Source organism: Microtus pennsylvanicus, chromosome 2 (genome assembly GCF_037038515.1).
Source record: "Microtus pennsylvanicus isolate mMicPen1 chromosome 2, mMicPen1.hap1, whole genome shotgun sequence".
Classification (NCBI taxonomy): domain Eukaryota; kingdom Metazoa; phylum Chordata; class Mammalia; order Rodentia; family Cricetidae; genus Microtus; species Microtus pennsylvanicus.
In genome coordinates, this window is record NC_134580.1 from 151,856,005 (window position 1) to 151,877,039 (window position 21,035).

The following is a 21,035-nucleotide window of genomic DNA, read 5'->3' on the forward strand; positions in this document are numbered from 1 at the left end:
CTGCGCCATGCTGATTAAGAATGAAAGATCAGAACCCCCGCAGATGCACGGACAATGAGGCCCTAAGGAGTGGGCTCCCTGGATAAAGCACTTCCCACCCAACAACCTGAAAACCTGAGTTTTATCCCCAGAACCCAACAGATGGAAGAAGACCGACTCCACTCTGTGTATATCATGGCATGCATGCCTACACAACACACGCACATATATACACACAACAACACACAACACCAACAACATGTGTATACCGTGGCATGCATGCCTACACAATACACGCACATATATACACACAACACCAACAACATATGTGTATACCGTGGCATGCATGCCTGCACAAACACATGCACATAAATACACACAACAACAGCAGCAGCATAATAAAGACATGTGGACGGGGGCTGGAGAGATGGCTCAGCAGTTAAGAGCATTAGCCGCTCTTCCAGAGGACCCAGCTGTGATTCCCAATGTACACACGGAAACTCACACGCCTGTAGCTCTAGTTCCAGGAGATTCAATGCCCTCTTCTGGCCTCCATAGACACCAGGCATGTATGTGGTACACAGACAAGCACGCAGACAAAACACCAATACACATATGTGCAGTTAGGCAGTGGTGGTGCACATCTTCAATCCCAGCACTTGGGAGGCAGAGGCAGGTGGATCTCTAAGTCTGAGGCCAGCCTGGTCTACAAAGTGAGTTCAGGATAGCCAGAGTTGTTACACAGAGAAACTCTGTCTCAAAAACACAAACAAAAACTGCAGACAATGAAGGCTAGGTTCATGAGGTTTCAGATTAGAAAATTTATCCTGTAGGAAACCAGACTGGGGTCACTGTGTTACATTCTGGCAAGGAATTCTGTCTATACTTTGCCTGTGCCCCGAGAATATGACTGACGCTAAATTCAAAAGTAATGGAGTAATTATTTTACGGAGTAAATTTCAAGACAGCATAGCAGTCTGTGCCGTGGTTATCGCTGGTTTCTCTTAACCAAATTTACAATCAGAATCAGGAAGGGAAAATGAAACAAAGAGGTGAAAAGCATACAGTTCACTAGAATGGCAGCTTGTTTAAATACGTTAAGGAGATCGGTAACTTTAACTAGTTACATAGTTAGCAGTTGGAAGGTAAGAAAGGTCCCTGACTCCACCAGGCTCCATGGCATGAAACAGCATGCCGACCAGCAGAAGACTAACTAGGGACACAGCCTCACAGATTTAGGCCAGTGGAGCCACAGCACAAGGGGCCCATCTATTGCTCAGGCTGACAGAACTTGGCAAATCATCTAGATTTGCTGGGGCGCAGAATACAAGAGTTACGGGGTCATGGAGGCGCCTATCAAGATTTCCAAGAAAAGTCCATCAGGACACACGACGTGTAAGAGTCAGGATCCAAATGAAGCTGAAGCTACAGCAAAGAAGAAAAACTGGTGATGCCGGAAACTTGGAAGATCTGCAAAGAAAAGCTATGGGCACCAAGTGTTGTTGACCCAGAGAGGCTTTGTGGTCTGTGCACAGCAAGCCCTTTGGATGGCGCTAACTGCCTGGCGGAGCTCGGATGATGCCACCAGATGCCTTTAATGTTGAGCATATAGCTACAGGACTTCATGTTTGTCCTTCTGCTTTGGAACCATTCCTTCCTTTCAGAACACGAATGTCGCAGGACACAGTGATACACCCCTTTAATCCCAGCACTCAGGAGGCAGAGGCAGGTGGATCTCTGTGAGTTTGAGACCAGCTTGGTCTACAGAGTGAGTTAAAGGACAGCCAGGGCCCATATAGTGAGAGCGTGTCTCAAAAAAACCTAAAATAAATAAATTTAAAAGAGGAATGGTAATGTCATTTTACATTGGAATTAACTTCTCGATCTTACAGACATTAAGAGTCTGCCTTGGATGGGCAGTGGTGGCACATGCCATGAATCCCAGTACTTTGGAGGCGGAGGCAGACACAGGTGAATCTCTGCGAGATCGAGGCCAGCCTGGTCTATAGAACAAGTTCCAGGACAGCCAGGGGAACACAGAGAAACCCAGTCTTGAAAAACCAAAAAGAATACATGGAGCCTTGGATCCATCCCAAGAAAAACATACCCGACCATTCCTCATTCACTCTTGGGCAGCACCTCCAAGTTCGATCTCACTTACCGTGCCCTAGTTTAGCCCACAGTGCTGGCTGGCAAGCTACCCCACACACCCTCTCCCTAGACGCTTCTGGGGCAGCCCATCAGCACCCATTCCAGGTGTGGCCTCTCCGATGCTGAGGAAGGGGAGAATGGTTTTCAGTCTGTCCACGAGTCTGAGAGCTGAGACGAATGCCCCCCACAAGCCCCGGACCCTGGAGCAAGATGAACAACAAAGGGGAGAAGCCAAGTGTCCAAGCTAGGGTCTGCTCCAAGAGCTAGAGCTAAGGAGGCCAATGGTGTGGGCAGGCTAGACCTGACCAGCTCAGGGAGAGATCCCTCCTGCTATCTGCTGCTCCGGTTTTTCTCACCAATAGCAGGTGGATGTCATCAGGCTGAAGTCTGTCACCAAGTCTATAGGACCCACGGGAAAGGGGCTGAAGGGGATCCCTTATTCCAGGCTGTATCCTTTTGCTGTCTGTCTTTGTGATAACAATGACTCCAAGCAGGACCTGAAGCAGAGCTCATGGAGGGATGCTGCGTAATGGCTCGCTTCCCTCCTGGCTTGCTCTGTTACTGTTCTTAAATAACCCAGGCCCAAGCCAGGCGATGGTGGCGCACGCCTTTAATGCCAGCACTCGGGAGGCAGAGGCAGGTGGATCTCTGTGAGTTTGAGACCAACCTGGTCTACAGAGCTAGTTCCAGAACAGGCTCCAAAGCCACAGAGAAACCCTGTTTGGAAAAAGCAAAAACAAAAAAACCCAGGCTCACCTGCCTACAAGCGGCACCAGCCGCTCTGCCCATTAATCATTCATCAAGAAAATGTCACACAGACCAATCTGACGGAGAGTCCCTCTTCAACTTGACAACAACAGCATGATTGACCCCTTGTCAACTTGAGGCACAAAAACATTACTGTTAAACTGAACCTTTCCTTCCCAGCCTTTCTCCATGACCCCTTCAATCCTAGCCCCCCTGCAACTGAAGCTTCACCTTCACCAACGGCCTCTCCAGGCGTCTCACAGTGACTACAAAGCATCACAGCTTCTCTCCGTGACCCCTCCAATGCCGCAGCTTTCAGGCCACCCAAAACCACGTGGGGACTCTTACGCGTTATCAAGTTTGCCTTAAGAAAAAGCCTTGAGCTCGTGGACCACAGCTGCTGTGTGCTGACCCTGAGGGAATACTTCCCAGAAGATCTCACCTCAGTTACGCTCTCTTTTTAACAAATCATGGCTGATTTTGCAGCTCCAGCCAATGAGCATCAATTGTTCCAGGAAAGCAAAGAATTTCATATCAGCGGGGCTGGTTTCTGGTTAATCACAGCTGATTCTTTAGTCCCAGGTGACCAGAACCGCAGAGTCTTCCCCTCCCTCCCCCAGCCAGAGACAGGGTTTCTCTGTATAGTCCTGGCTGTGCTGGAACTCACTCTGTAGACCAGGCTGGCCTTGAACTCAGAGACCCACCTACTTCTGCCTCCCAAGTGCAAGTGCCACCACCACCTGGCAGAACCACAGATTCTTAATTTAAAATATCATACAAATGACTCCAACAGTTTAAAGGGCTCTCAAATCAAACTCCCCTCTGAAGCTTCACAGGTCAGACCTCCACTGTGTGCGCGGAAGAGCTCAGAACTCCTAACTTCTCCAACTTCCTCCCACACATGGTCAGGTCCACAGCAGTGCCCACTCCAGCAGCAACTTCTGTTTGCTTCCTGTTGCTGTGATAAAAACTAACCGAAAGCAACTCAGGGAGGAAAGGATTTCTTTCTCATCTTACACTGCAGGGAGCTAAGTCAGAAGCTGAAGCAGAGACCGTGGAGGAATTCCCGGAGGCTTGCTTCCTGGGTCTGCCTTTCTTTCTTTTTAATTTTATGTGCATTGGTGTTCTGCTTGGACATATGTCTGTGCTGGATGCCCTGGAAAGGGAGTTAGACACAGTTGTGAGCTGCCATGTGGATGCTGGGAATTGAACTCAGGTCCTCTGGAAGAGCAGCCAGCAGTGCTCTTAACCTCCGAGCCATCTCTCCAGGCCCCCAGCTACCTTTCTTAAATAACCTGCCCAGGGACAGCACCACCCGCAGCGGGCTGGGCCCTTCCACATCAGTCATTAATCAAGAAAATGCCCCACAGGCCAATCTGAGGTAAGTGAAAAAATCCTTCCCATAGCTGGGCTGTGGTGGCACACACCTTTAATCCCAGCACTAGGGAGGCAGAGGCAGGTGGATCTGAGTTCAAGGCCAGTGTGGTCTACAAAGATAGTTCCAAGACAATCAGGACCACTCAGAGAAACCCAGCAGAGAGAGAGAGAGGCAGAGAGAAAGAGAGAGAGAGAGAGAGAGAGAGAGAGAGAGAGAGAGAGAGAGAGAGAGAGAGAGAGAGAGAGAGAGAGAATGTCCTAGGAATGTATACATTCATGTCAAGTTGACAAAACTGAACGGCGCACAGTCTGAGTCATTCTGAAGTCACCTAGTACTTCAGGCAGTACCACAAACCTTTGGGGCTCTAACCCTGGGGAAATCCAAGCTACCCAGACCCCAAGCATTCCTTCCGGACTCCAGGACCCCCAGACACAATCTGAGTGCTGTCCTTACTGGGATAAAGGGTGGGGCCAGTACAACCTCTCCCAGGCACAGGCCTATTCATGGGCTGCCAGGACTGAGGTCATTGTCCACTTCACTATGTGGGTGAGGGCAGGGAGATACCCCACCCAGGGGGTATCCTAGCCACTTCAGGGTCAACCTTACACTCCACCTCACGCCTCAGCCTCTTGTGCCCTGTGGCCCCAAAATAGAGGTCCAGCAGGTCCGGAACAGTATGTAATGACAGAAGGACACTCATGAAGAAGACAGGCCAGCGACAGCAAGAGGCAGGAGGGAAACTTAGGCATAACAGACATGGACACTGGCTGCTCCTGGGAGCTGGCAGCCTGGCCCTCACGAGTCCCTGGGGCCCACCCCCGCCTTTCCCTGGGCCCGAAACCCAGGCTGCACCCTTGCTGGAGACTCTGGCCTTCCCCAGTCAGCTGGCCCTGCATTTTTCCCAGCTGAGAGCACTCTTACAAATACTGATTCCAAGCCGCTGATGAGCAGAGTAACAAGGCATGAAAACTTCTACCCCTGTGCTGGGATGTGCTTACGCATCCCACCTTCTTTCTCCCTGTATAGCTAAGCCGGTCCCACGGCAGCCCTGGGCAGCTATCCTCAAGGGCTTCCTGGCTGCAGACACTGGAGAGCCGGAAGGCTGTGCCTAGCACCTCCCAGACGTCTCCAACCTGGTCTTTGCTCCCAGGACTGCAGCGGTGCCCGTGGTATGACCCGGGAAGGGCACGGACCCCTGGCTTCGGCCCTTCCCCCCGCCACGCCTGCTCCGCTCAGCTGCCCAGGCAGCCTGACCTTTTTGCTGCTGCTGCTCAGCTCTTTGCAGAAGGAAAAAAATGTCTTTTAAAGCAAAAGGCAAACAAAAGCCGCTGGTTATTTTTAAAATTCTTGCTATTTTGGGGTAGGCACGTCTCCAGGGCAGCAGCCGGGGCCAAGCTCTTGGCCACCATACCCCTCTTACCCCCTGCCCAGCCAGACCTCAGAGGGCCAAGACTCTAAAAGAGAGGTTATGCCCCCATAACCCTGCCTGACAATGCTGGCAACAGTCCCGTGAACCAAGCTGGGCATGCAGGGTGGGAGTTTAGGGAAGGCTCTAGGTTCAAGGTGACCATGTGGTCCTATGAAGCCGCTTCTCCACCCTAGAGACAGGGCAGTGGGAAGAGGTACACAGAGAAGGGCCAAATAAGACAATTCCCTGATGATATGGATGTTCTACAGCCCCAACTGGAAGACAGCACCTGTCTCCTGCATGGGTGGAGGTGATGCCAAGGTAGCCAGCCCTGGAACCATCTGGCACAGCAGTTCTAAGGAAGGCCAAGCAGGTCTGGACATCACACATGAGGATGAGGAGGAGCTGGTGGGGTCTTCCAGGCCCTGGCATGTGGGTATGCAGAAGGTTAAGCCTCCTGTCTCGCAGCCTCCTAGACTCAGATAACACCTCACCAAGAGATGGGCCACAACTGGCACCTCCAGGAAGGGTCAGTGCTCTGCCCTGGCCCTCTGGGATCTAGGGAGACCTAGGCCGGTGGCTGTGGCACGTGTTCTGGGGCTGAGGGGACCAACCCACCTTTCTAGAGGAGTGACTCAGCGGGCGTCCTGTGACTCAGCCTGCGCCCTGCAGGAAGAAGGCCAGTTGCCAATTCCCGGGGACAGGCCAGGGTCCCAGGCGGTGGTGGGTGGAGGCAGGAAGCCCTTCCTAGCCCCAGGCGTCCGGCTAATGCCCTGACCGCTCCCTTCAGATCATGCTCCAGGGCACCTGGACCTTCTGAGTCCTAAAGACCTTGGGTGATAGGTCCAGCCCACAGTCTCTCTGTCCTTCCCACCTCACGTAGAGGTATGTTGCCACCACAGAAAGGGCTGTGATGGGGCTGTGATAGGGTCTGCTCAGGCTAGCAGCTGGGTAAACAGCCAGAGCTGTTACTTCAACAGACATGGGAGTCAAAAACAGGCCATGTGTGGACTCCACCCCAAGAGATAGGGGACAGTAAAGCCCAGGGAGCCAACCAGGCAAGCCCACCACTCAAAAACAAAAATAAAGACAAACCGCAGGAGGACCTGGACAGACGGCAAAGGAGCCACATAATTCACGAAAGCGTGGGATAGAAGTCTAAGGTATGGTATGGCACACGCCTGTAATTTTAGCACTTGGGAGGTCCAGACAAGGCATTCAAGGTCATCCTCAGTAATGTAGCAAGTTCAAGACCAGCCTGGACTACATGACAACAGTTTCATAAAATTTACAAGAACGAAAACCACGCTATACACCCAGAACAGAATGATCTGCCCAATCCACAGGGACGTCCTAAGCACAGCAGGAAAACTGTAAAGGAACCAGCAGGGCTGAGCGGCCCTGCAGGGGACAGGAGGCTGTCAACTAGGGGGTCCCCGCTAAGCAGACGCCAAGATCCTGAATAGCAGCAGGGGGCTGGGCTGGGCTCCTGGACCCTGAACACCCCATCTGGCCCAAGCTCCCAGCCCCTCCTCCCCGCCACCCAGCCAGGTCAGGCCAGAAGGTCACCTAGAGGGGCAGAGGGTGTAGTTGATCCCAAGAGGACCCCCCACAGCTGAAACCCAAACAGTTTAGTCTCCTCTGAGAGGTGCAGCGACAACGAGAGGCTAGGGCAGCGGAGTTTGTTTAAAAACACAGAAAACAGGAAACCTTTGGGGGCCGCCAAGGCACGGGGACAGTCAGAGAGAGTGGCGTGGGAGGTGCACATCACTTCACACAGAGTGAGCAAGGGATGATGTGGGTGAGGGACAGTGGTATGTGGACACAGAGCCAGGGTGGCATCAAAGGGACAAGCAGGGTACCCGCGGTCCCTGGGGCCGAGACCTCTCCTGAGCTAGGGGAGTGAGAAAAGGAAAGAGAGGGGAAGAGGAGGGAGGTAGAGGAGGGGGAGGGAAGTAACGGAGGGGGAGGTAGCAGAGAAGAAAGAAGGAGAGGGGAGAGGTGGAAGAAGGAGGTGGAAAGAGAAGACAGAGGGAGAGAGAGGGATTAGAGGGAGGGGAGGGGTAGGTGGGGAGAGGTATACAGGGTGAGTATGAAGCAACTTCCAGAGAGGAAAGAAGGGGGCCCCAAATCAGGACTTGAGAACATGCCTGCAGGACCCCTATCTCCTACCCCAGGAGTTCAGCTAAAGGGGTCAGGTAGGCACAGCCCTTGCACCTGCCCTGGCCCCTGGACTCTGTAACTTAAGCCTGGCCACAGCTATACTTCCTGCCACTTCCCTGGGCAACCCAACTGGTCTCAGGACATTGGCCACATGGCTGTGCGCCCAGCCAGGCCCAGGGAGCCATGCCAGAAGCTTCGGCCTCATGACCGCTAGCAGCCAGAGACTAGCAAGCCTGTCCACAGAGCCCTCAACCCAGACAGCTTGAGGCAAGCAATTCAGCACAGGGCTGCGGTATGTCTAGGAGTCACTGAGCCACCACACCTGGGGCTGGCGTTCTTGTTCTTCCAGTCAGAGAAGAAAACCTGGGGCGGGGGCAAGATCCAGTAACACAGCCATCCCTGGGGCGCAGGCCCCTCTCTCTGGCCTAATTTGACTTTAACCAACATTTTAGCCTTAGGTCCAACCAGCTTGGTCCTCATCCTAAGTGGCCTCAATGTCCTTGCATACTCTTTTGCCCTGAGCCTGGTACCTCCAGAGAGTCCTGAAGCTGAGGCCTTTGGGGCTGGCACCTGAGTAGTTCCCACACTACCAAGAGAGGACAAAGCCCCCGTCCATCAGGAGGACTGACACTCCTCACCTCTTCCTTCGAGCTGACAACACAGGTAGGGAGGGGCTACTGCCGAGACGCCAGGTTTGCAGACTGGGGATAGGGAAAGAGGACACAGGCCTGGGCCAGCCTACTCATCCCTGCCTGCTGAGGTGCTGCCATGAGGCCTCAGTCCGGTTCGCTGGCACCAGGTCTGACTCTGGAAAGAGGAAGATGGGTACAGCAACCTGAATACTGGGCCCCAGAAATCTTCAGAGGATACAAGGAGATATAAGAGCTCCCTTCAACCCTTGGAAGTCAGGCTAGGACTCAAGAAACTGGAACCTCTTCCCAACCCTCCCCAGCAGAAAACATCCTCTTTCTCGCCTCCAATAAAAGCCCAGTCTCTCCTAGGTGTCCAGTCCAAGTGCCCTGGCTGCTGCCAGACAGGTGTCATAGGGACCAGCCTTCCAAACCCAGTGCCAGCCTTGGACATAAGATCCAGGGCAGCCTAGCAGCCCAGGCCGCCCTCCCTAGGCCTGTAAGGCTCCCTGCCAGCCACCCCCACCTCTTCCCAGGGCATCCGCTTTCACCAGAACAAAGGCCGCTAGCCAGGCACTTCCTAATGCTTCCTGAAGGAGCCCCAGCCCAGGGCTAGCGCCTTGAAGGACCTCCCAGACCTGCAGCACAGACCCAGGAAGAACTCCCCCACGAAGGGCTGGAGTCGGTCTGCCTGCCCCAATCCCAGAGCTTCCTGCCCCTACCATGGCTGGCAGTCACTGGGCCAGCAGTGACAAGAGCTGGAGAGGACAAAGAAAGCAGACAGGGAAGGCTGATAGTGGCCTCTTCTCAAACATAGCTGGACTGGGTTTCCTTTCCTGGTAAAACTGAGGCAGAGAGAGATAAGATGCCACCACGCCTGAAGCTCTCTCCCAGCTTGGGAACAACCCAAAGCCCAATGGACAGAGGTGAGAACGAGGCTAGAGGTGGCTCTGGGCCCTGGAGGTAGCCGAGTCCACTGCCCTCCTTCACTCCCACACTGCACTTGGGCATAGTGCCCACCTGCTCTGGGTTGCCATGGAGATAGGGCCCCTGTCCCCAGCACTACCTCACCCCTGCCTCCTTAGACCCAGCCAGGCAGGGCTGGGAGGAAGAAAAGAACCTGAGCACCCCTTGTTGCCCCTAGCAAGTGATAATCCACATACACGCCCTCTCATGGGTGCCCCACTGCTGTGCCAAAGAGATGGCTTTGGGTTCAAAGAGCTTCTGACACCTCGAGGCTCCAAGGTACAGGGATTCAGATGGTGGAAAAGCTGGGAGATAAGGGAAATAAATAGACCAGGTCAAGACCAAACCAGACAGCCCTGGGTGGGGTGGCCGCCTCCTCCTTTCCCTCCTTCTCCACACTGGCTGCCGGAACACGATTTGAGAATCCGGGTTCTGTGAGGTTCTAGACTACTCGCTGAGAGCCGGTCTGCTCTCCAGGTGCCTGTCATGGGATACCAAATGGGGAAGCAGGGACTTGTGTCCAGGCCTGTCCCTCAGCCCGTCTGTGATAACACCTTACTCTGCCCACACCTCAGGCTGTGGCAGGCACAGGGACCCAGGAAGAAGCAGAGGCCAGCTGCGTTGGACTGGAAGGATGGCAAGTCTGTAGGATGAAACCCATAGCAGGCCCGGCCCCAGGCCCACCAAGCCTAGTTCATCTACATACCCTTACCTAGGTCCCAGGGAGCCTCAATATGGCCAGTACTCCCATAAGCCAGGATTCCAGAATAGAGTTTTGTGAGTGTGAGCCAGTCCTGGAGTGACACCAGAGTCCCCAGGTCCTGTTCACCTTGGGGTAGCTTGCTCATCGCTGAGAAACAGCCTGATCTACCCTCCTGCCCGCACAGGAGCCTGGAGGCCTATGAGGGTTCAGAGTGGCCAGGCTGGGTTCAGTCACTGACCCTCTGACCTAAAGGTGGTCACCACCACACAGGTATCTCAGGAATGTCCACTTCTACCAGGCTCCCTCCACATTCCTGCGCCCCTCCCATCTCCATCAGGAATTCCTTAGAGTAAACACCAAGGCGATGCAGAGGGCACGAGGGGCCCTAAGGCAGGGCTGCCAGGCCTTCCTGTGCCCCGCCAGCACCAACTCTGGCGTGCCCTTTGCCGGTGCCCCTTTCAGTCCCCTCTGCCTGTGCTGGCCCTGCTACCAGCAGCCCTGTTCCAGGCTCTGCCTCCCCGGATGATGACCTCACCAATCCCATTGTCTTGTGCCCAAGGCGAGCTTGGTGGCTGGAGAGGCACAGACAAAAATGAACCCTACCTGGCCCAGGTCCAGCGTGACGTTGACCTCATTGTATTCCAGGCCACGGGACAGGGGTGGGCTCTGCCACCAGCGCTCGGTGCCATCGATCGCGTTGCTCACAGGGTGTGCCTTGTTGCTGTTGGCAGCTGTACAGATGTCACAGTACTGGCCCTGCAGGGAGAAGATGGCCAGGTGACCAAGAAGGGTTAAGCACCCTTCTCTCCTCTAGACCCACCATCCTGCCATAGGAACCCTGGGTCCCCCAAACTGGTCTCAGTCCTCAACCTTCCCATCCTCAACTTTCAGTTACTAAATCGGTTCAGGAGGTATGGCTCACATTACAGGAAAACCAGCTTCCTCTCCCCCCAAATTTATTTAATTTTATTTTTATGTGCATTGGTGTTAGGGTGTCAGGTCCCTTGGAACTGGAGACACAGACAGTTGTGAACTGCCATGTGGGTGCTGGGAATTGAACCCAGGTCCTCTGGAAGAGCAATCAGTGCTCTTAACCACTGAGCCATCTCTCCAGCCCGAAAACCAGAGTGTGAGGAGACACCTGCTTTAGGTGAGGAAAATCAAGGCAAGCCTCCATGGGAAGGCAGCGTCAGAGGCATTCTAGGTAAAAGGAGTATGCTCTGGCCGAGGGCTGGCTAAGGGAAAGGCTCTGGGGGATTGACTCAGCCAAAGAGCAAGAGAGATGAGAGCAGGTGAGACACCCTTCACCCCCACCGACAACCACACTACCACTCTTCCTGCAAGGAATCCCACAAAGGGATAGTGTGTGTGTCTGTGGTATATGTCTGTATGTATCTGTATGTGTGTGCCTTGTGCATCTGTGTGTGCACATGTGTGTGTGTGTCTGTGTGTGTGCACATGTGTATGCGGTCCGTGTGTGTGTGTGTTCGTGTATGTGTCTGTGTGAGTCTGTGTGTGTGCACATGCGTGTGTGTAAGAGTAATAAAGAAAGAGCTATTAGGAAGAGGAATCATCTGGGGAAGAGGGTTCATGGGGGAGTCAGATGCCCCCCCCCACCTGTGCCTGAAGGCCCCACCCCAGCATGTCCAGTACTTCTAGGTTGGATCTCCAGTCAGGAGTTAAGCTGTCTGCATCCACCTTGTGGGGGGCTCTGGCAGAATGCAAAGATGTGGGCAGTGGCAGGAGAGACCTGGGGATCCCAACTGCTGCATCTGAGGTCTGGGACAAAGCCAAGTCAAGATGCCCTGGGAGCCTCAGTGTTCCCATCTGCAGGGTAGGGATAATGTTGCCACTGCCATGAGCAGATCACATACAGGGCCTGGCAGCTGCTTCAGTCACAGCCCAGCCACCTGCTAGGAAGTCCCAGCAAAGTCCTAGCCTGCTGTCCTGGTAGGTGAGGGGAGGTGCTATGGCTCCAGGCCAGGAGAACCCCCTTTACTCCCCAACTCCACAAGGAAACCAGACCTGTCCTACACAAAGGCAGCCCTGGAGACTTGACACTGACGGTGGCCCAGAAAGTGACCCCACTCCTCCCAGACTGAGCATGGGGTACAGGACTTCTTTCCGAAGAAGCCTGCCCCAATTCGGAGGCCTCAGTGGCAACAGAGCCTCCAGCCCCCACCCAAGTCCAGATAGCTCTGGACTTCCACCTTGTCTGCCCATTCCTAAGGTTGTGTGTGGTTCCCAGAACCCCAGGTGTTGACCTCTGGGGAGCTCCTGCCTGGCAGCCTGTAGGGGCGTTGGCACTTGCTGTTCTGATCTTGGTTTAGATGTCAACCTCAAGGCATTGTTCTGGACCACCCAAGAAGATGGCCTGCCCCCTGCCAGACACTGCCTACTGTATTTATCCCCCCACACCAACTATCTGGATGGTCCCACTGGGGCCGAGAGCTCTTTGGTGTTGGACACACCTTTGTACTCCGCCACCCACAGTTGCCTCATAGAGGGGCCAGGACTATGGTGAGCCTGCCTGTCAACCTCACCAATGATCCCCTAACTGCTCTCAGAGCCACGGGATGGAACAGGGGACCAAGGCATTCACTGATAGGACCCTGCCCCCGTGGGTACCAAGCAGGATGGGGTGGGCAGGCCTCATAGAGAGGCTTCCTCTCGTCCAGACCACATGGACTCCAGAAGACAGGCCCAGGCTCAAGGATGCAGGTGGGTCTCCAGTTTCCCAGAAGTTTAGGCAGTAGAGAGGGTCTTGAGAGTCAGGAAGTCGCACTGAGAGTTCCCAACCAGCTATTTACTGAGCAGCAAGCCACAAGCACCCTTGGTAGCTGGACTTCCCCCGCTGACCTCTGGCTGAGAGCAGACAGGGCTGGGAAACCAGGCTTCCTTCACCCCTCTGCTGCAGAGGGTCCTGCCAGGAACAGAACTAGGAAGCATAGGGGCTGATTAGGAATTTCCCTTCCAGTGAGTCACCAATTGCCCTGAGTGGAGGCCAGCCGAGTTCTTCTGATGCCCACCTAACCCTAGAAGGGTAGGAATGCCAACCCACACCCCACCTTGCCCAGAGGCCCTGTGGGAGTCACTCAGGCTCCTACCTGGGATGCCCAGTCCCTTCTTGTCATAAAGAGTCCCTGACTCCCTGGGGCCATACTGTGAGGTTGGGTGTTCAGGTTAACCCCTTAGATAGTGGGCCCTTGGCAAAGCAGCGGTTACTTTTACTTTCTCACCAAGGAGGTGCGGCAGAGAGGGGCTCAACCCCTAACCACCTGGCTGGGCCTTTACCACTATGCGGAGGTAATCACCTCCATCCAAGCCAGGAGCCCTTTGAGAAGGCCCTGTGCACAGGTAGAGCCAGGAACCGCTGTGTGGGGTGTAGACATGGACTTCAGTTCTCATTCCAGGGAGCCCTGTTAGTCCCTCTGGGTCAGGTCTGAAGGTCCTGACTGGGCCCCCTCTTGAAAGCCAGCTCCCAGACACTATACCCAGGGGACCACACAGGCCAAGAGGCACCCCCACTTCCAACTGTTCACCTCAGATAGCTCCTGTTTCAAAACACAGGTGCTTGTACTTTTCCAGGCCTCAGTTTCCCTGCCTCTAATGGCCCAAACACGTTCTTATTCTCAGACTTAGAAGCCAGAGCATGGGGGAGCCTGGCCCTTCTCAGCTCCCCCCCACACCTTGGAGGCTCAAGGGTGGGCTAAGTGGGCAGCACAGAGGGTGGTGGTCAGGTAAGCAGTCAACAGAAGTAAGCTCCTTCATTCCTCCCCTTTCTCCACCCCGACGATCTTATTTCCATCTACTTTCCGCCTCCTCAGCCTCCATCCAGGAAGGTGGAAGTAGGTCCCTAGAGGGCAGGCAGCTAAACTTACTAGGCCCTTAGGGCTCCGAACTCTCCTAACATCCTAAAGTGAGGCAGGGGTCCTGCAAAGGGACTACTTAGCCCACCAGCAAGTTCAGCATGAACGCCGGGCCTCCGGGGAGTCTCTAGGCACAGAATCCTATCTCCTGGGAGACTGAAGCCCAACGACTAGCACCTGCCGGGCAGGGGGCTGCCCCTGATGGCCCACAGGTGTTCCCGCTCAGTTAAAGCTTTGCCTGCCTGCGCTCTCCCACCTCCCTCCGGAGTTCCCAGATCTCAAGCAGAGAAGCTTCAACTCTTGGCTGGAACAGTGAGACCCAACACCCGAAGAAAGAGCGCCGGCGCGGCTTCCGCGCTCATTCCGTCGTCCCCATCCGGGCGACCAACAGGTTCCAGCCTGTCCCGGGAGAAGAAGGAGCTCCCGCCCCCTCCTCACAGTCAGCGGGCACCCTGGCCAAGTCCCGCCCACTCAGGGATCCGGGACTCAGGGCCGCCAGGGACTGCTCACCGGTCCCCTCCTGCCTAGGTCAACCCCCCCACCCGAGCTTCACCGGCCTCTGGGGCCCCTGGTCCGCGACCCGGACACTTCATTGGCTCTTCCAGAGGCACGTGCAGTTTCTGCACGAGTTTCGGTGGCTGCGTTAGGCGTCCTTCTTGATCCATGAAAACGTGGGACCGGGGGTCCTGATGGGAGAGTCTGTACTTAGACTCCCCCCCGCACACACCCACCCGGCTCGGGGAGCCCTAGGAGTCGGCTGGGTTCAGGATTTGGAGTAGGAACCGCAGGATGGTGTAACCAGCTCCTCCGCCCCGTGCTCACCTGGATGGTCTGGTTGGGATCCCCGCCGGCCACCGGACCCCCAACCAACTTGCAGTAGAGGTCCTCGGTGGGGCGTGAGGCACTGCGCGCCGCGGCCTCCTCGCCGCAGGTCGCGGACGCGGTGATGCGGGCGCCCTCCGCCAGGTTGAAGTAGGGCGGGTGCAGGCTGAAGCCATCGCCCCCGGGAGTCCGCGCCTCGCCCCGCAGCGCCAGCCCAGCCAGCAGCAGCAGGAGGAGCGGCGGCGGAGGCAGCGAGGGGCTCCGGGGGCCACAGGCGCGCGGTGCGCACCCCGCGCACAGCCGCCCTCCGCGCTTCGCCATCTTCCTGCTGGGGACAGCGGCTCTAGGGACAGCGCGCGCCGCAGGAGCCTAGCGAGTCTAGTTTGGAGCGGCCGGCTCGGCTGACTCCGCCTGTCCGAGGACGTCAGGCCCCGCCTCGGCCCGCCCTGGCGCCCGAGTCCTGTGCCCCGAGGAGGGGGTTGGGGAAGGGCACGAGGGAGGGGGCGGCCTGGGGACCTTAACCCTTCGGACCCCGGCCAGACCAGCGTCCCGGAAGGGGCACCTGCTGGCCCCCGGCCAGACCGTGGGAACTTGAAGCTACTGAGCCTTTCCTCTCTCCCAGGTCGAGGCTTCGATCCTTAGGAAGACCCCCCAACTTGCCTTTAACCTGGATGCTCGGAACCCCAGCAATACGGGCCTGCCTCTACCCGCCCAGAGGCTCCCTTTTTGTTTCCCTAACTTCAAACAGGTCTCAGCCACCTGGCGCCTCCCCGTTGCCCTATCCTGTTTCTTCCTTCTCTGTTGGTGTTTGTATAAACTGTGTGTGGCCGTGGGTGGGGGCCCAGAGGGGATATGATCTGCAAATGGTCGGGAAAAGACTAGACAGGAGGGGACCCCCAGCTTCCTCCATTGTCGGGGCAGATTTAGCCCCGTCTACCCGTATTGGCTAAAAATCCTCTGCAATAAGGAATCGATCGGGACAGGAGCAAATGAATGACACAGGTGCCCGCCCATAGGGCATTTCCAGGGACGCTCATTGCCCTGTAGGTGCCAGTCTAAGACTTTGGTTATCCATCTTTTAAGCAAGCTGTGCCTCTAGCTCCTGTGTTTGGGGGGTACAGTGGGCTCCATTTGATCTGCCAGGCTGAGTCCATGCTGCAAGAATCAAGGGCCCTAGAGGCTGAGCTTAGATAATTGTGGACCTCACTTCAGCCACAGCCTCTGGGTCTTCTCCCCTTGGATCCTAGGGCCAAACGCATCTCCAGGAAAGTCCCAAGCGGGTAGGAGTGGGATACAGCAGCAGGGCTAGCAGCTCCCCCTAGTCTCCTCGCCAGGCCACTTTGCGGGTAGGGCTCCCATCTTCCTGGGATTCTGGATAATGTCCCAAGGGTCCGAGTGGGTTCCTGGTGTAGTGTCCTGGCCGGGTCCTGCCCCGTAGTTGTTAGGAAAGGTTGCGCCACCCTCGCGTCTTCCTGGCTGTCCCCAGCCTCCTACAAATCTTAAACCCCAAGGGGCTGGGTGGCTCCCTGCCTCCGTTGAAAACAGGTCAATTCGACTGAGACAAGCTGGCCTCCCTGGATCCTTCTACCTTTTCTTCCCCGGAATTCTTCTACAACCTCCCTCTCAGTTTCCCACCTTGGGGAGGGCTAGGCAGCGGCTTCCCTTTGCTGTAAAGGCTTGGTGTGGGGGAGGGGCTGGTCCAGGGAGGGCGGGAGACCGGGAGGAATCCGGAATTCGGTAGAGTAGGCTCAGGAGCAGATTTATGGCCCCGTGTGAGGCACAGCTGGGTCAGTAGCAGGTTCCCAGAGGGCTGGCCCCACCCTCCTACTGCCTGGAGGCCCCACCATGCTCATCAGGAAGCTGTTCCAACCCCTATTCCCTTTGACAACTGGGGGTCCAAAAAGCCTGAGGCTGAAAGATAAAGTATTAAAGTGTCTGCCCGCCGGGCTTGATAGCCTGCTGACTTCATGTGGATTTCTAGAGGAGCTAAAGGGCAAAGGTTGTGCCAAGACTCCTCTGAGCCCCCTAGTGGCCAGGCCAGATGTACTTGGGATTGGTCCCAGAAGACTGACCAGTGGAAGAGAGGGGCAGATGCCTGAGAATGTGCTGACTCAGCCCAGCAGCCAGCAACCAGAGGGTTAACCCCAAGCTAGCTACTTCCCAGCAGACAGCTGCCCCGAGAGCAACTGGTGGCCGGTAGAGCGGGGCGGGTGATGTGGGCACAGGGCATTGTGGTACAGGACTGGCAAGGTATCCACACTCTACCCCTACCCTGTAGCAGCTGGTGTGCCTGCGCCAGGAGGGAGCAGCTGGAGCTGGGGAACGGAGCAGGAGGAGATATCCCACGAGGTGGTTTCCTCGGCCCACTCCCCTCTGTACTCACGCCTACCCCCATTCCCTCCTGACCGGATCCCAGTCTTCGCTACAGTGGGCCAGGATCTTCAATTTCCTCTAAATCATAAGCAACCCAGTCAATTTTCTTCCTCATGGATGGAGGCAGTCAATAGTTTGAACTTTTAAAGAGAGAAAGAATTAAATCAGTTACTTCTGTTCTCAGGCGTGCCTTTTGGGATCTTTTGGGCACCAGTCCCCAGGGCTGACTCCTTTCTTCTGTCAGCCCAGACATCACCAGAGGGTTCTGCCGAGCACCTACAGAAGAAGGTGCCTGTCTGGCCTGAAGGAAGCTGGCCTTGAGAGGCCCGGGCTCAGGGGGAAGCAGAGGGGTCAGCTGCAGCTTGTGGAGGAAGAAGTCTGGTATATTTGTCCTATTCCAATGACACCCTAGGGGTACACATCAGCCCCTGAGCCACCCAACCTGGGGACAGCTGTTGGAAACAGCCAGACAGTGAGTCATCTGCCTCAGCTCCAGACGCCCACCATGGGAGCCCCTGGGGAATCACCCAGAGGACAAGAGGGTGCCCCTTGTTTACACTCAAGCATGTCACTAGGGTCCATCTTAGGCTGGCTGTCATACCTTCCCAGAGAGTTGACTCTCACCACCTCACAGCTTAAAAGAGGGTCCAGTTCTGTGCCTCCACAGGGACAGGCTTTGGAGAAAAACCAGTATGGAAGCCACATTCCCTTTCTCAGGGCTGCTCTGAGGCCCTTTCAGGGAGCCAGTGGGGGAACCTCTATCCCTGCCCATGGCGGGCAGCCAGGAGCCAGCAGCAGGGCTGACTCTGACAGCTGCTGTCAGCAAGATCCAGCTCTGTCCTCCAAAGATTCAGGTTGGGCAGATGCCAAAAAGAATCACAGCCCTGAGAAGCTGACATCAGGATGTCGTAAACCCAAAGGACAGCATCTGGCCTCTGTTGACCACTGCTTGGCAGAGTAGCACATGGTGTCCCTCCATCAGCACTGTGCACTGTGAACCCAGCCTAGAGCTGGGGAGCTTGGTGATCTGGGGGTGGGCAGTCGTGGTAGCCTCAGAGACTCCTCCCCCAAGTTCGGAGAACCCTGTCCCAAGGGCAACTACCTGGTCTACCTCCCAAAAGACTCCTGGCTCCTGCACCCATAAGGGGGGTCTGAGGGCTACTAGACATCTCTGGTCTGAGACAGGACCTGGAGACAGTTCCTGACTGTTCTTCAGGCAGGGATGTCTCCCCTCATTGTTCTTTAGAACCTTCAAGCCATGGTTCCATGAAAATATATGTATACCTGCACATAGTATACTGTCTTGTTTCCACAGAAGAACCTAAGGTCCAAGCAGCCCATTACCTCCGCAGGCACTGACCCAAGGGTGGGGGCCTGCTAGGTGGGGTGTGTCAGGAGAGAGTATAATGGTGGCTCAGGCCCCAAGCACTACACAGGGCTCCTCAAGGTTCCTCTCCCTACCCAGCTTCTCTTCTCCACAGGTCAGATGAAGACGTAACTTTAGCTGGATGTCCTGAAGAGAGAGGAACACTTATAACAGGTATACAACCTAGGGAGGCTTCCATGCAGAGGTCAATGTGATGCTCAAGAATTCAGGGTCCAACTTGGATGCTCCCCCAGCCTTAGTGAGTTTATCTAAGGGTTGGATTTAGATCACTAGTGGACAGGATGAGGTGCCTAGATCCCAATAAGTAATAGTCCAACTTCTGGGTTCCCCTGCCCTGAGCCCAGATTGTTTTCAAAGAAAACTGTAGAAGTTTGAAGGAAGATCTATGTTCCCAGGGAGACCCCTCGTCACTACACCCCAATTATTTTCTTGTTGATCCGTCCACTTCCATGACTGGGGGGCGGGGTCAGGAACCGGAAGGATGGACCTCCCCAGAAGCCTCCCTGCTGGAGCGTACTACAGGTGAGACACACTGCATCCAGGCCAGACATCTCCTCTACCTGACAGCTCACAAGGGGACCAGCCGTTCGCCTAGGAGACAAATGTCAGGTCATTCTAGGCCCACCAGCTTCCTGAAAGGGATAGGCCTGGGGACCCCAGGTGCCAACAAATAAAAAGAACGGTCCTTCTACGGTGAATCAGCTCCTAGGAACTATGTGGGAGAGAAAGCATCTGCGTACCTCCAGGCACCTTGCTGCTGAGAGATACAGCGTTTGGGATCCATCTTGCCTTCTCTACTCCATCCCCATCACCTCCTAGATAGTACCCTGAGAGGGCAAGCCTCTAGAGAGAGAGCAAGAGGAACTCTGGGAACAGTGGGAGACTGGCACTTCAGAGATGCTGTGCTCTGCCCCAAGGCTGCCCAGTGCTCCAAGAGGCCCCTCCCTACCCTGGCTGGTCAAACTGGCTCCCATGGGTCAGGTGGAGGGGGGGCAGTGAGGGCCTGTGAGAGGTGCCCACAGGCAGCCTTATATGGCCAGGAGGCCTTCAGCTCAGAAGGAATGTTCTCCTGAGGGAAGGCCCTGGGGCAGAGCCTGCATGCTGCAGGGAAAGGCTTTCTGGATGGTCGGGCTGCTTCCCACGGGCCTTCTGGCCACAGCCCAGCAGAGGAGCTTCGGGAGTATGGACGTGTGGGGTCCTTAAACTCAAACTGGGCCAGGTTTTCCGCACTGGCAGAAACAGAACTAGAGGTCTGCTTACCCCACACATACCCACCAGACAGTTCTCCTTCGCCTGGGCCCAGCAGCCCCACTCTTCACTGAGCAGCCCCTCTGCCCACCCTCATCTCTCCTAACCCTCCTCATTCCTCTCAGGCTGCTTTCTGCCTCTCTGTCTCTACCTCCATCTTTATTTCTGCTTCTCTCTGTGTCTTTTTATTACAGCTTCTGTCTCTCTGTTTTTGCCTCTGTGTTTCTATCTTTATCTGTTTCTCTCTCTCACCCTCTGGTCAGTGCCATCCCAGACCTTCCAAACTCAGCAGCAAGGTCTGGAATGGTCCTGACAGGACTGGGCTGGACAGTGGACCATACCCTGGACCCCCAAGCTGAAAGGCCCCAGTTCTGCAGCTGCCATAGGGCTGAGTTTCCAGAAGCTTCTCAGACCTGCAAGTGCCCCTATCTTGCCCCCAAGTCTCTTCCACCTGCCTCCTAGGAACCCCTCCTCACTGTCCTCAGAAGCTGTGCCCTGACATTACTCCCTCCCCCCGAGCCCACCCCAAGGCACCCAGAGCACCCCCCCATGCTCCCTTACTCAACATCTTATTTGTGATATTGCAGTGGCTTGAGGCTACTTTAGGGACTAGTCACTCCAGGGCACCAAGATCCTGCCTCACACTGCCAGGTGGCGCTGGGCCTGGTTCTCATTCATGAGGATCATGGGACATGGTATCCTTACACAGCAAGGTAGCTTCCCATCCTTCCTCCTCCACCACGGAAGTGCTGCACTGCCCCAGCTCGGGGAGGAGTGTGCTGTCCCTGGGCGGCTGCTGCTGTCCTTTCACCGAAGCCCCCCTCCCCCAGGAAACTGCAGCACGGTTTGTGAGAACTAACACCAGCATCAACGGGCAGCAGCTAACAGTCTGTGACTGCCGTTAGAAGTGACATGGAGGCTAATAAACACAGCCAAACTCTGACCACCGCCTGACCGAGGAACACTCTGGGAGACCTTTTGCGCAAGGCTAGCATGCCGAGACCACTGGTCACAGGGACTGAGTCATGGCTCCATGAAGATATGGGATGACCGAGGAACACTTTGGGAGACCTTTTGCGTAAGGTTAGCACACCGAGACCACTGGTCACAGTGACTGAGTCATGGGTATATCCAAGAAGAATGTGGAGGCTTTTCTTGATAATAAACACTTTATATGTCTCCATTAAAAATCAAAACAGTAGCCAGACTGTG

General features: G+C 55.5%; 1 protein-coding gene across 1 annotated transcript in view; it reads right to left on the reverse strand.

Moving 5' to 3' along the window:
* Window positions 1-15,170, reverse strand: part of Lama5 (laminin subunit alpha 5) — a 46,242-nt gene extending 31,072 nt beyond the window's left edge. Inside the window, exons 1-2 of the mRNA XM_075963308.1 lie at window positions 14,816-15,170; window positions 10,728-10,880 (exon numbers count right to left, since the gene is read on the reverse strand). Of these exons, the coding sequence (XP_075819423.1) occupies window positions 10,728-10,880; window positions 14,816-15,136 (474 nt within the window). The 5' untranslated portion in view covers window positions 15,137-15,170. The remainder of the gene's footprint in view (window positions 1-10,727; window positions 10,881-14,815) is intronic.
* Between the last annotated feature and the right edge of the window lie 5,865 nt (window positions 15,171-21,035).